We start from the raw sequence: 12,665 nt of genomic DNA, 5'->3' as shown, positions 1-12,665 counted from the left end.
TGATATAAGTTCGAAGAGGCCCTGGCAGTGTTATAGTTATGGTGCGGCTTTGGAAAAATTCTTAGTTTTATAAATATTTGAGTATTTTAGATATAAATTTTTGTAAGAGAAAGAAGATGAAAATATTTTAAATATAAATTTTTTATTAAATTATTAAATAATGTTTGGAGAGAGGAGTCTGAATATAATGTGAATTAAATAATTAACAGATTTTCTGGAAGATAAAAAAAATGTCAGATATAATTTTAAAAAAACACACAAAAAATACAGGTATAATTTATTCTAGTAATTAATATGTTGCCAATTGTTATATTTATACAAAATGGACAAGTAACGTGAGTAAGAGATAATATAATTGTGTTAATCATGAGTTAAAGGATTATGGTATTCCATTAAACCAATGAACCAATAAATAGTACAGTATAGTTTTTTGTAATAATAAATGATATTACAGTTTAAAAATTCAGTTTGTCAGACGAGCAATATTGAAATTTGGTTTGCATACAAGTTTAAATTTTGAAGTTGGTCATCAACAATCAAAATGTTGCAACTTTGGAAGTAAGACAAAAGGTAAATTTTCCTTTTTTTATTTTAAACAATTAAAACAAGGTTTTTACTTTTCTCACAGTTTTTTGACTGTGAAACTAATCTTCACGTGATACTCAAATGGCCTTTAATAAATCAGAAGCTCTTCAATGCTAATTATGGATGAACTAATTAACCACTTATCACATATCCTAGAGCCACTTATTGTCAGTATATTTCTTTTGTTTTTATATATAAAATTCAATTATTTAATTTATTAAAATTAAAAAATGATTAATTTAATTTATATCAATAAGTTTATATTAAATTTATAATTTGTTTAAAAATTATTTTTCTCATTAATATATATATATATATATATAATTATTTATCAATATATTTTTTCTCTTATTTTAATAAGAGATATTTTTAGTATAAAATAATTAATATAAAAAATATTATAGATTAGATAAATATTCACAAATAAATTAGATAAAAAAAAAAGCTTGCGTTTCAAAGTGAAACAGCCAAAGGAAAAGAAAAAGAAAAAAGTTGTGGTGAAAAGAGGTGAATAACACAAAAGCGAGAGCACTTTAGGCGCATGCAACTTGCTCTCTCTTGAGAAACATTCCAACCATGGCCCTCAATTCAATACGTATTATTATTAAAATATCGGTTAGTCTTTAAGGTTGGTTCTCCTGCTGCCCACACTCACAATGGGCTAAGTGTCCTATCCTATGTGTGAATCCAGAATTCCAACAAATTAAAGAAATAAAAACACTTCAACAAGAGCACCTCTTCCTAAGGCTTTTGAGAGAGCTTACTAGAGGGAATATAAATAAAAGAATGGTGGAAGCATGTGCAGTGCCGTGAAAAAGTTGAAATTGGAGTAACTTGCGCCCTCACCAAATCCAATCGAAATATCTCTGGCTGTGACTTGAAAACGACGGTTACATTGGATTTGCTACCCCATTTGCCGAATGGTCCAAACAATTCAATGCCCGATGCTTCTCAAAAACGCATACCACTCTAATCAATTGAGACCCATTACTCTATCTTACCACCTTTCCAGCTCAAATTGTTGAAAATCGGGGTGCAATGTGACAAAGTTAATTAATTCTTCATTAGAAACGTACATTTCATCAATTGGACTTTCTGACCTTACTGTGACTTGGGCTACCTGCTTTCGTTTAATTTTCGGCCTTGTTTGTGGTTGCTAAACAGTACTAACATTGTGTCCTAAATTTCAATCAACTTGTCCATCAAATTCTAACTTTGTACATCAAATTCGAGTTCGAGCTCGACTAGCTAGGTGTTGCCTTGAAAGGAAAACTCGAGATTTTTGGGGCAAAAACTTGGCAAATTTCCCACTTTAGGTTTCTTTTAGAAACTATTTTCCAAAGTATGGTTGTTTCTAAACAATTTCCATAGGGGTGCTGTTTTTTACGTACCAGCCATGCATGGCGCCAGTGCTGATGGCGCCTTCGACAGGGACGAGCTACGTGGCATGTCGCCACTGCGACTGGCGACAAAGGACTGCATATCGCAGCTCCTATTGACGCGTCCAAAGGTGCATGGAAGCGCTAGTTTGACCAGCGACTTCAGCACCTGCACTTGGGTTTGCAGAGTTGCAGGCATAGGCTGCAGCACCTGCAGCTGCTCAGGTCGTAGCTGGAAGGCGCCACTCGAGCAGCTTCAGTGGGATTTAAAAACCCAAGTGCAGAGGGACCAGGTCGCGCTTCCTTGTAAAATTTGTGTGTTGAAGGTGAAAAAGAAGGTGGTTGCTTGTGTTGAGAGAGGTAGCTGGTGGTGCTGTTTAGTTTGTGTTCTTCCATTTTCTAAAAGCTTGTAAGTTATATATTCAATATATTTTATATGTTTTATTTATGTAGATGTTTATATTTTGATAAATGAATAGTTTTAGGTAGTATAAGATAATAATTTTGTATAGTTTAGTTTGAATTGTTAATGTTATATATGCCAGATTATATTTTGATAAATGAATAGTTTTAGGTAGTATAAGATAATAATTTTGTATATTTTAGTTTGAATTATTAATGTTATATGGTAGATTAGATTTAGGTTTATATGATAAATTAGGAATAGTTTTACATACTCTAAGTTATTAATTTTATATGGTAGATTAGGAATATTTTAAATTTTGATATGATAGATTAAGTTTAGTTGAAATTTTTTGTAAAATAGATTAGAAATAATTTGAAGTAGCGTAACTTATTAATTTTAGATTAGCTTTAGTTTAAATGTTGTATATAGTAGATTACATTTAATTTAAATATTTAATATCATAGATTAAAAAAAATTGTATGTGCTGGAAATTATTAATTTTAAATTAGGTTAGAATGAAGTATTTTATATTATGTTAGTTTTAGTTATTATTAGACAAAATATGTTATGTTTAAATTATAATAGTTTTACGTATTTAAAATTATTGATTTTGTATATTAAATTATATTACTCGTAATTATTTAAAGTCATTAATTTTGTATATGGTAAATTATTCATAGATTAAGAATAATTTTATGTAGTATAAATTATTAATTTTAAATTAGGTTAGAATTTAATTTTTTATATTACGTTAGTTTGAGTTTTTAATTTTTAGTTTTTTATATTACGTTAGTTTATAGTCGAAAATTTAATTATTAATTTTGTATATATATTATTTTAATTTTTAGTTGAAAATATAAATATTATTTTATATATTGAAATTTATATTTGTATGTAATTTAATTTATTTATAGAATATATATGAATTAGGTTATTTGTATAATATATTTTGTTATTGAAATTAAAAAAAATATAATTTATTATTTATGTAAAATTGTCTTTGGATGTGATTTAATTTATTTTGTATAATACATTTAAATTTCCGTGATTGTATAATACATTTAAATTTCCCTTATTTTAATTAATTTTTTTGTAAATATACTTAATTTGTGTATGTATAATTAATATATAAATTTTATCGTCAATGAATTGTTTTATATTTTATTTTGTAAGATCAATGGCATCTTCGTCGTCATGCTCATCGAGCATACAAACTAGGTCTGGTCCAGTTGATGGTGACGTCTTGTGGATGCAACCCAAGCATGTTTTAGAACATGTTTGGAATGGGGAACCAGATAGAAAATTACACATCAGACGACCAGTCCCGACATATCAAGGTGAAGAACAAATACTAGAGGAAATTGTTCCTCTACTTCGGCAATGTGGGTTTTATTGGATCATGAAGATGGGATACCTAAAGATAAATGCGGCCTTAATTAGTGCGTTCATTGAAAGATGGAGGCCCGAAACCCACACGTTTCACCTGAGATGCGGAGAGGCTACCATTACTCTCCAAGATGTGTCAATTTTATTAGGTCTGCGTACTGACGGGGCACCATTAATTGGTTCGACAAATCTTGATTGGGCCGATTTGTGTGAAGAATTATTAGGAGTCAGACCACAGGAAGGCGAAATTGAAGGCAGTGTGGTCAAATTAAGTTGGCTGGCTCACTATTTTTCTCACATAAATATTGATGAGGGTAACGTTGAACAATTACAAAGGTTTATCCGTGCGTGGATTCTTCGATTCATAGGAGGTGTCATCTTTGTTAACAAAAGTAGTAGCAGAGTTTCCTTAAGGTACCTACAATTTTTACGTGACTTTGAATAGTGCAGCACGTATGCGTGGGGACCTGCCATGCTTGCGTATTTATATAGAGAGATGTGTAGCACCACCGATTACAAAGTTAAATCAATCGGAAGTATGTGCATCTTAATCCAAATGTGGACATGGGAACGATGCACGACTTTGGCTCCAAAGAGGACACCTCCCGTCATAGAAAATAAACCACTTGGACACAGGTTTGTCGTTAAAAAAATTACATTTGAATTGAAAATATTTAATGATGGAACATGTTGACAATGATGATTTCATTTTTATTGTAGGTGGCTGCGACGTGGAAATCAACATATCGGCAATGATGATCTTAGAGTTTTCCGTCGCAAATTGGATCTGATGAAACGACATGAGGTAAGAAGATCATAATGTAATGGTTAAATTAAATTTTAATATGTTATGTTTGACTGAAAATTGACAAGTGTGTTGTTATATGCAGTTTGTCTGGGAGCCATACACACCAACTGTGATGGCAGCATTGCCTCCAATTTGTGTGGTTGGAAGTGTAGTCTGGTTCGCGGTGGTGCCATTGATTTGTTTCCATGTTGTTGAGTGGCACCAACCCGATAGAGTTTTACGACAATATGGATTGCAACAACCTATTCCCAGGTGTCCTTCGCAACCGCAGAATCTCCATGGCATAACGCTCAAAGGCAAACAAGATGAGAATTGGTTCCACCTGTTGGCCCCAATCATTAGTCAGTGGAACGATGCAGCTCAGTTTAGGGTCGACGTTTATCCTCGACAGGAGGGCCTACTGGGTTTTAACTCGGACTACATGGTGTGGTATAGGCGTAAAACAAAGATGTTTGTCGACCCAAACAATGCAAACACAGCTGCATTGGTATTTATCTGTTTTTCAATGTTTAACTTCTAATTATTTTCTTAAGCGTAAGCATTAATTTGTTGACGCTAATAATTGCAAGGTGAAGTTGTGGAGACTTTACAGTATATGGTGTCACCACAAGGGAGGAACACATGGACAGTTGATGATCTCGTGCCTTACGTGGATAAGTTGGCGATTATATCAAAAGAGCAAGAGAGAGTCACTGAGCTAGTGTCACATGGTCCAACATCAGAGTGTGAATTCCCAACAGAAGAGTTTCACATTCTTCAGTCAAGTGTTGATACTCGGGGCTTAGGCAGACGAAGGGAGCCTGTTGAAGCAGAGCAATATTCCCAACAAATGATGGAGCGTGGTCATGGAATGTATTACACGCCAGAAACATTTTCCGAATATCCTTCACAGATGTATCAGTATCCTTTTGAAGGTCATCACACTGATACTTCTGCGAGCGAACATTCGTTCGGTGGTGTTGCGGAAACACAAGCTCATTTTTCATGGCCCACTATGACTCCTTCGCAGCAGCACGATGCCCCCATGGCAACACCTAACGCCCCATTTGCTTCGCAATGGAATGTACCCAGAGCAATACCTGATATGGGCGACTTATTAGGTGTTGATTTGTGTCAAGAGTTTTCTGCTGAGGCTAAGCAAGCAGAAGCGGGGAGACAACGAGGCAGAAGAAATCCTGATCGTCAAGCGCGAAGATGGGATCGACCATGTGGCACATCCTCACGACATCGTGGACACCATAATGACTGATTTTTATGTCTCTGTGTAAATTTCTTGTTGTTTGTAAAACATTTGATTTTGACAATTAATCTATCGCATGTCATTTATTATGCCTTACTAATGTATAGGGTTTAATGGTTAGTGTTTTGGATTAGGGGCTAGGGTTTTGGGGTAGGGTTAAGGTTAGGCCTTAGGGGTTTTCATTAGGTGTTAGGGTTAGGGGTGTAAGGGTTACTGTTTTGGATTAGGGGTTTAAGGGTTAGTGTTTTGGATTATGGGTTAGGGTTAGCTTTTAGGGTTAGGGTTAAGGCTTAGGGGTTTTGATTATGGGTTAGTGTTAGTGTTAGGGTTAGGGTTGGGGTTAAGGCTTAGGGGTTTTGATTATAGGTTAGGGTTAGGGTTAGGGCTCAGGGGTTTAAGGGTTAGTGTTTTGGATTAGGGGTTATGGTTTTGGGGTAGGGTTAGAGTTAGGGTTAGGGCTTAGGGTTTTGGTGTAGGGTTAGGGGTGGGGTTAAGGCTTAGGGTTGTGATTATAGGTTAGGGTTAGGGGGTTGGGTTTATTGTTTTGGATTAGGGTTTATGGTTTTGGGGTAGGGTTAGGGTTTAGGGTTAGGCCTTAGGGGTTTAAGGGTTAGTGTGTTGGATTAGGGTTTAGGGTTTTGGGGTATGGTCAGGGTTTTGTATTAGGTGTTAGGTTTAGCTTTTATGGTTAGGTTTTAGGGATTTGGAATTTTCCTTAGGGCTTGGGGTTAAGGTTTATGTGTCTGGTGTAGGCTTTGGTTATGTTTTTAAGTAACGAATTCATTGAAACCCACAAATAGCTAATGTACACAAACCAAAATAAGTAATGTTTTTAACTAACAAATTTATTGAACCCCACAAATTCAATACATTGGACTAACATACATAAATCAATGATTTGAACAACTCCCACGCTCAGATTGCATTGGACAGCGTCGCCTGTTATGCCCTTCGGCTCCACATCTACTGCATTTTTGTCGGTGCTCAGATGGTTCGACCCAATCCATCTCATTCCTTATCCTTGTTGATTTTGGCCGACCTTTGGCACGAATTGTATTTGGGTCAGGGATAAGTGTCCATGCGTCATTAGAAGGAGGAATAGCCGCTTCATTCCCAAGAGGCCACCATTGTGCGGAGTAAGCTTTTAAGATGTGCTCATTTGTATAAACAACATTTATATATTGGTAGTAGTTCATGCTCACGTAACCACAAGCTGCAATAATGTGTGAACATGGATAGTGAAGCGCAGAATACCTTCCGCATTGACAATGACGACCATTCAAGTTTACTGCCCACTTTTGTCCGCCACGTTGCGTTATAGGGTTGAAGCTCTCCTCTACTTCAAACCTTGTGGAGTGGATATCATACACGCGAACGATGTGCGTACAAGCTTGTTCTTGATTTTTCCTCAGTTCTTTAACAAGCTTTGAACAATATACTTGGCCTTCATTTAACTGTCTTTGGGCTTGGCGGCCACGCTCAACAAAGTACTTTCGACACCTATTGTACGTTGATTTGACCAATGCTGTTATGAGAATGTTGCGACAATCCTTCAAAACCTTATTGATACATTCTGAGAGGTTGGTTGTCATGTGGCCATATCGACGTCCTTCTCTATCATAAGCCATCGTCCATTTTTCCTTTGAAATTCGATCAATCCATGTTGCTATGGCTGGACTCAGTTCACAAAATTTTTCTAAATTTTGATAAAAAATGTGCTTGCAAGGAGTGTAGGCTGCATAAAAATTGTTATGAATAACAATTTTAAGTATATATGGAACTTAAATAAACGTCACCATCAAATATGAAATCTTACCCAATTTTTTCAACATTTCTTTTTGTTTGGCATTATTGAATTTCCGATTGAAGTTGCTTGCTATGTGTTGCACGCAGTAGACATGATAACCGTGGGAAGGTTGCCAACCAAGGGCTTCGTTAGCGACAACGAACTTTATACTCGCGTGTCGATCAGATATCAGACAAATACCATTTTGATCTGTGACGTGTTCACGCAAGTGTGCCAAAAACCATGACCACGCTGTCAACGTCTCACCTTCAACCACCGCGAATGCTAGAGGAAGGACACCACCATTTCCATCTTGTGATGTGGCCATTAAGAGGGTCCCACGGTATTTGCCGTACAAATGTGTGCCGTCAACTTGTATGATTGGCTTACAGTACTTGAAAGCTTCTTTACATTGCCCAAAAGTCCAAAAAACTCTATGAAACTGACGGTGTTCGCGACTAACCGTATTTCCAACGATAAAATCGTCATGTAGTACTTGAAAATATGATCCAGGAGAATGATTTTGCATGTGTGTTAGCCACGACGAAAGTTTTGCATATGACTCATCCCAATCACCATATTCAATTGCAATGGCTTTCTGTTTCGCCAACCAAGCTTTTTTGTACGACACCTTGTACGCAAATTCACTGTTAATCCTCTCTTGAATCAAAGAAATTTTTATTGATGGGTCTTCTCTGATCATGCATGTCAATAACATAACAAAATTTAAATGACAATTAACAAAAAATGAACATAATATGAACATAAAATACGTACCTACTACACAAGTGGCAATTAAATCTGAATCAAGTTTCTCGTGATCTTGTGTCATGGTCATATTCAGACATGTGTGTGGTCCACCCCATTGTGTGACTTTCCACGTATCTATTTTTTTAGATAAAATTGCCCTCATATAGAAAGGGCAAGAACACTCTGCATTTTTATTCAAGCAACGAACCACATACTTGTTTGATTTGCTTTCAACAACTTTGAAACTTTGATGCACCTTCATAACATATTGTTTGACTGCATTTTTGACCTCATCTTTACTATCAAATTCCATGCCAACATATAATTCTTGGCCAACATTAAAGGTCGACGACATCTCCAAACCGCAAATGTCCTCCTAATCAGGATAACTTCAGTTGATATTGTTATAATGTAAAGCATCATTCCAAAATGGATTTTCAATTCGTTGTGCACCTAATAGTTCAAAATAAAAAATCAAATCATACTTATTTAGCATTAAATACAATTGTCATCAAATAATAAATGTATTGTCTAATTTTTTTATACAGCAAATTATACCTTCTGCTGGGTGAACAATTCTTACTGGTTGAGGAATGTCGGTGACTTCATCATCTGTTTCAGATATACCGTCAACACTGTCATCTTCGTCTACAGACTCTTCAACGTATGAGTTAGACACAAGATAATCATCATCATCATCATCATCTTCGTCAATATGTAAATTGCTCATATTTGTTGCCAGTTGTGTCTCATCATTAGATAAATAATTTCCACATGATGTAAGCGAATTTGCAGAATGAAACATTGAACCACCAGCGACATCCTTTTCTATGTACAATTCCAGAACTGACATTTGGTCTTGTTGTTTAAAACTTTCCAACATCGTTTCAACGTCTTCGTCATCACAAATTTGCAAGGCAATATATTTTCCTGACACTAAAAATCTACAGCTGATAGCATAAATAATTTCATTATTTTGTAACTTAACCTTATCTCCAATTTTTTTCTTCAAAGCATTGAAACTAATTCCACGTTTAATCTGAATCGCTTTTTTACTTCCTTCAAATATTACACCATCATTATCTTCATATACCCTTCCATTGAAATACAACACTGTTATAATCGAATTCATCCTGTACCTACAAAAAAAATATTTTAACACGTCAAATAAATTACAAAATGGGTATCACAAAAACTCATTACTGGAACTTCAAAATAAAACTTTATTTAATAAAAAAATTAGTTTCAGATCAATTTCAAATCAATTTCACATTCACACACTTTAAAAAAATTAACGATTTCAATGTAGTAATTTTAAACTAATCAACATGTAATTAAAATTATTAACTTTAAATAAATTTCACATCAACACACTTAAATAACACAAACAATTTTATAAAACTTTAAATCCAAACTAATAAAGTGTAATCCCAAAAGATCTCTTTATTGGAACTTTACATTCAATTTCTCTTTTAAAAAATTTTAATTAACTTCAAATTAATTTCATGAGACACACTTAAAAAAAATGAACAATTTCAAGATAGTCATTTTTAACACAAAATTAAATAATTCATGAACGAAGTTAGTATTATAAAAAATTAATCTTAACATTAATAGCTTTAAAATGAAAAAAGGTAATTACAAAATTACTACAAATATAATAAAATATTTAACACTTTCAAGTTGAACGCTTATAAATTTTTAACACACCAAAAACCAACCTAATCTAATTAAAAAAATACTACAACTTCATATTAAAAAAAAATCATACTCAAAATACTTACTTTAAATAAATATAATCTACAAATTTTTTTTATTCAAAGTTCAAACATTCATCAATTTTTAACACACTAATAAATTATCAACACCAACCTAATCTAATTAAAAAATTATTACAAATTTCATATTCAAAATATTTTTATTTTCACTCAAAATATTATCTTCAAATTAATATTGTTACACAATTTTTCTTTTATTTTTGACATTTAAACACACATTTAAACAAGCCTATCAAATATAAAAGTTAATTTAATTTTAAAATAAATAAATACTTTATACGAAAAATAAGTTACAACCTAACAAAATAACTTTTAAAAAATATTTCATACCACACAATTTTTTTCACAGCTAAAGCCACGAAAACGAAACAAAAACAAGCTCAAAGACACGGACAATTGCAAAAAAATGAAGCAACTGAAGCAGGTGCAAGAAAAGGGAAATGAAGTAGATGAAGTAACTGCAACAAAAGGGAAATTATAGGGTATTTAAAGACCCTAAATCGCCAAAGGAGTTGGCGTTTTCAGGTGGCCTCGCCAACACCAATGACGCCTTCACTTTCTGCCAAAAGCTGCTGCTACACGTAGGGGTAAAGCGCTGGTTTGACCAGCGACTCCACCCTGCATGGCCAAAGCGCCATTGCAGGTGGCGATACCAGTGGTGTCGCCAGTGGCAGAGGCGACACAGCCACGTGTCGCGTGCCTGAGTGAGGCGCTATTCATGCTAACGCTTTGCATGAAAATTTCCATGCATACTACGTAAAAAATATCACCCTGTGGAAATTGTTTAGAAACAACCATACTCTGTGAAATAGTTTCTAAAAGAAACCTAAAGTGGAAAATTTGCCCAAAAACTTCTTATAATTCAGTCGGATTTTGTCTTGACAACAAAATTGACTTTCTTTTTTCAGAGGAACATGATAATTGAAAGACCGAGTTTGATCTTAATTAATGATCATTGGTATCACGATTAAGAAGATGAAGAACCGTTATATTTTTGTGGAGTAATTTACCGTGACAAGTAACATGTTTTCAATAGAGATGCGTTAGAATGTGAATTTCCTAAATTTAGCTTTTCTTCATGAGCCAGTATTGTTCACCATGGATACTGTATGGTGTGAACATGTGCGAAGCAAAGCTTGAGTGACACAGGACCAGAAGAAAGTGATTTTGGTGTACATATAATTAGGTTCTACTTGGATAAATGTAACATGACACGATTCATTCTCGTTGCAGTGTCACAATCTTGTTCGCCATAAGTTTCATGCTTCGTTCCTAATACGAGGTTGTTGTTGTTAATGACTCAATAAAATTTCAGAATAAGAAATATTTGATTTGATTTTCTTTTGTCAGCCCTTTGATTCCATGTAATTATTGTTTACTTTGCTTCTTGTTTATAGTTATTGATTGAAGCAAAGTCGTCCATTGGAGCCAACATGCTTGTTTTGTATTTTGATTTGTTTTTCTACAATTTCTTTATGAATTCAAATGAATATGTTTTTATTTTTTATCTTTTTAAGCCAACTCACCTAACCTTTCAACTTGTGGGGGGTTGAAAATTTTCTAGCTCCGCATCAAATGAATCGGGTTGGGCTATCATGTTTTTAAGCTCAACCCAATTCAAGTAAGCTTTAAAACCTCTAACTTCATTGTATTACATGATCATTCTAGCTTTCCTTATCAAATTAAGCTATTGCACTACTCTCAATGCTTATTTAAACATTGAATCATCATCAACATGCATTGTATTGAAATTAGTATTGCTTATGATTATAAATAAAAAAGTCTTATCCATATGTTGTAATGTGGTTAAGATATATGTAGGATTTAGTTTTCGAAATGATACTTGATTTAGCTGATATTTTAGAAAACATTTTTAGAGAAAACTTTTTTTGTTTCTGATATATTTTTCTCGAAAACAAAATCCCTATTAAAAAATCTTTGATAATTTCTAAAAATGATATTTTTTGGTTAAATTAATTTTCTTTTAGCATTTTGGCTTGATGTTGATCTTTTTTCCTTTTCTCCTTTCTTTTTTCTATAGGGGAAAATTTCATTGAGTGTACAAAAAATTGAAAAATTGTAGTATTTTTTTAGTAAGTTTTACACCCCACTCCAAACTTAAAAAGAGAAAATAAGATATATATTGTCATTAAATTACAAGCCACAGTATATTGTAAGTTTATCATTTTGAAAATGACTATCTTAAAAATCATTTAAAACATGATTTATAATTAATTCACAATATAAAAACATTTATACCTTAGTGCTTCAGCATGCTCATTAACTAACTTAGAATTTATATTTGTCTTTTAGTTTATAAGCAATTTCAAACTTAATTTTGAAAAATAAAGGAGGAATCTCGTATTTATGTTTAAACACTACGTCTAAAAATATTTTCAAAACTTCCAGTTAATTTGAAGAAAATGATTTTGCAATCATTAATTAGCTTTAAATGTGATTTTATTAATTTCAAAAAACAGGTTTATTCAAGCTCAAAACATTATCAATGAAAGAAGCGAATAGACTTTTTGTGCCCCGGAAATTATT

At 33.4% G+C, this 12,665-nt stretch overlaps 2 protein-coding genes across 2 annotated transcripts; both read left to right on the top strand.

The window, feature by feature from the left end:
- Nucleotides 1–1,719: 1,719 nt before the first annotated feature.
- Nucleotides 1,720–9,249, top strand: LOC102659618 (uncharacterized). The gene is made up of 2 exons (XM_041014601.1): nt 1,720–2,373; nt 8,889–9,249. The coding sequence occupies exons 1-2, from the start codon at nt 1,982–1,984 to the stop codon at nt 8,941–8,943; spliced, it is 447 nt and encodes a 148-aa protein (XP_040870535.1). The 5' UTR covers nt 1,720–1,981; the 3' UTR covers nt 8,944–9,249.
- LOC102659747 (uncharacterized) lies at nt 4,539–5,872 on the top strand. The gene is made up of 2 exons (XM_041014600.1): nt 4,539–5,051; nt 5,134–5,872. Exon 2 carries the CDS (start codon nt 5,160–5,162, stop codon nt 5,811–5,813), a length of 654 nt encoding a protein of 217 aa, XP_040870534.1. The 5' UTR covers nt 4,539–5,051; nt 5,134–5,159; the 3' UTR covers nt 5,814–5,872.
- Nucleotides 9,250–12,665: the final 3,416 nt, after the last annotated feature.

This window comes from Glycine max, chromosome 4, assembly GCF_000004515.6.
Source record: "Glycine max cultivar Williams 82 chromosome 4, Glycine_max_v4.0, whole genome shotgun sequence".
NCBI classification, from domain to species: domain Eukaryota; kingdom Viridiplantae; phylum Streptophyta; class Magnoliopsida; order Fabales; family Fabaceae; genus Glycine; species Glycine max.
The sequence above is the reverse complement of the archived record's forward strand: the minus strand, read 5'-3'. Positions and strand labels throughout refer to the sequence as shown.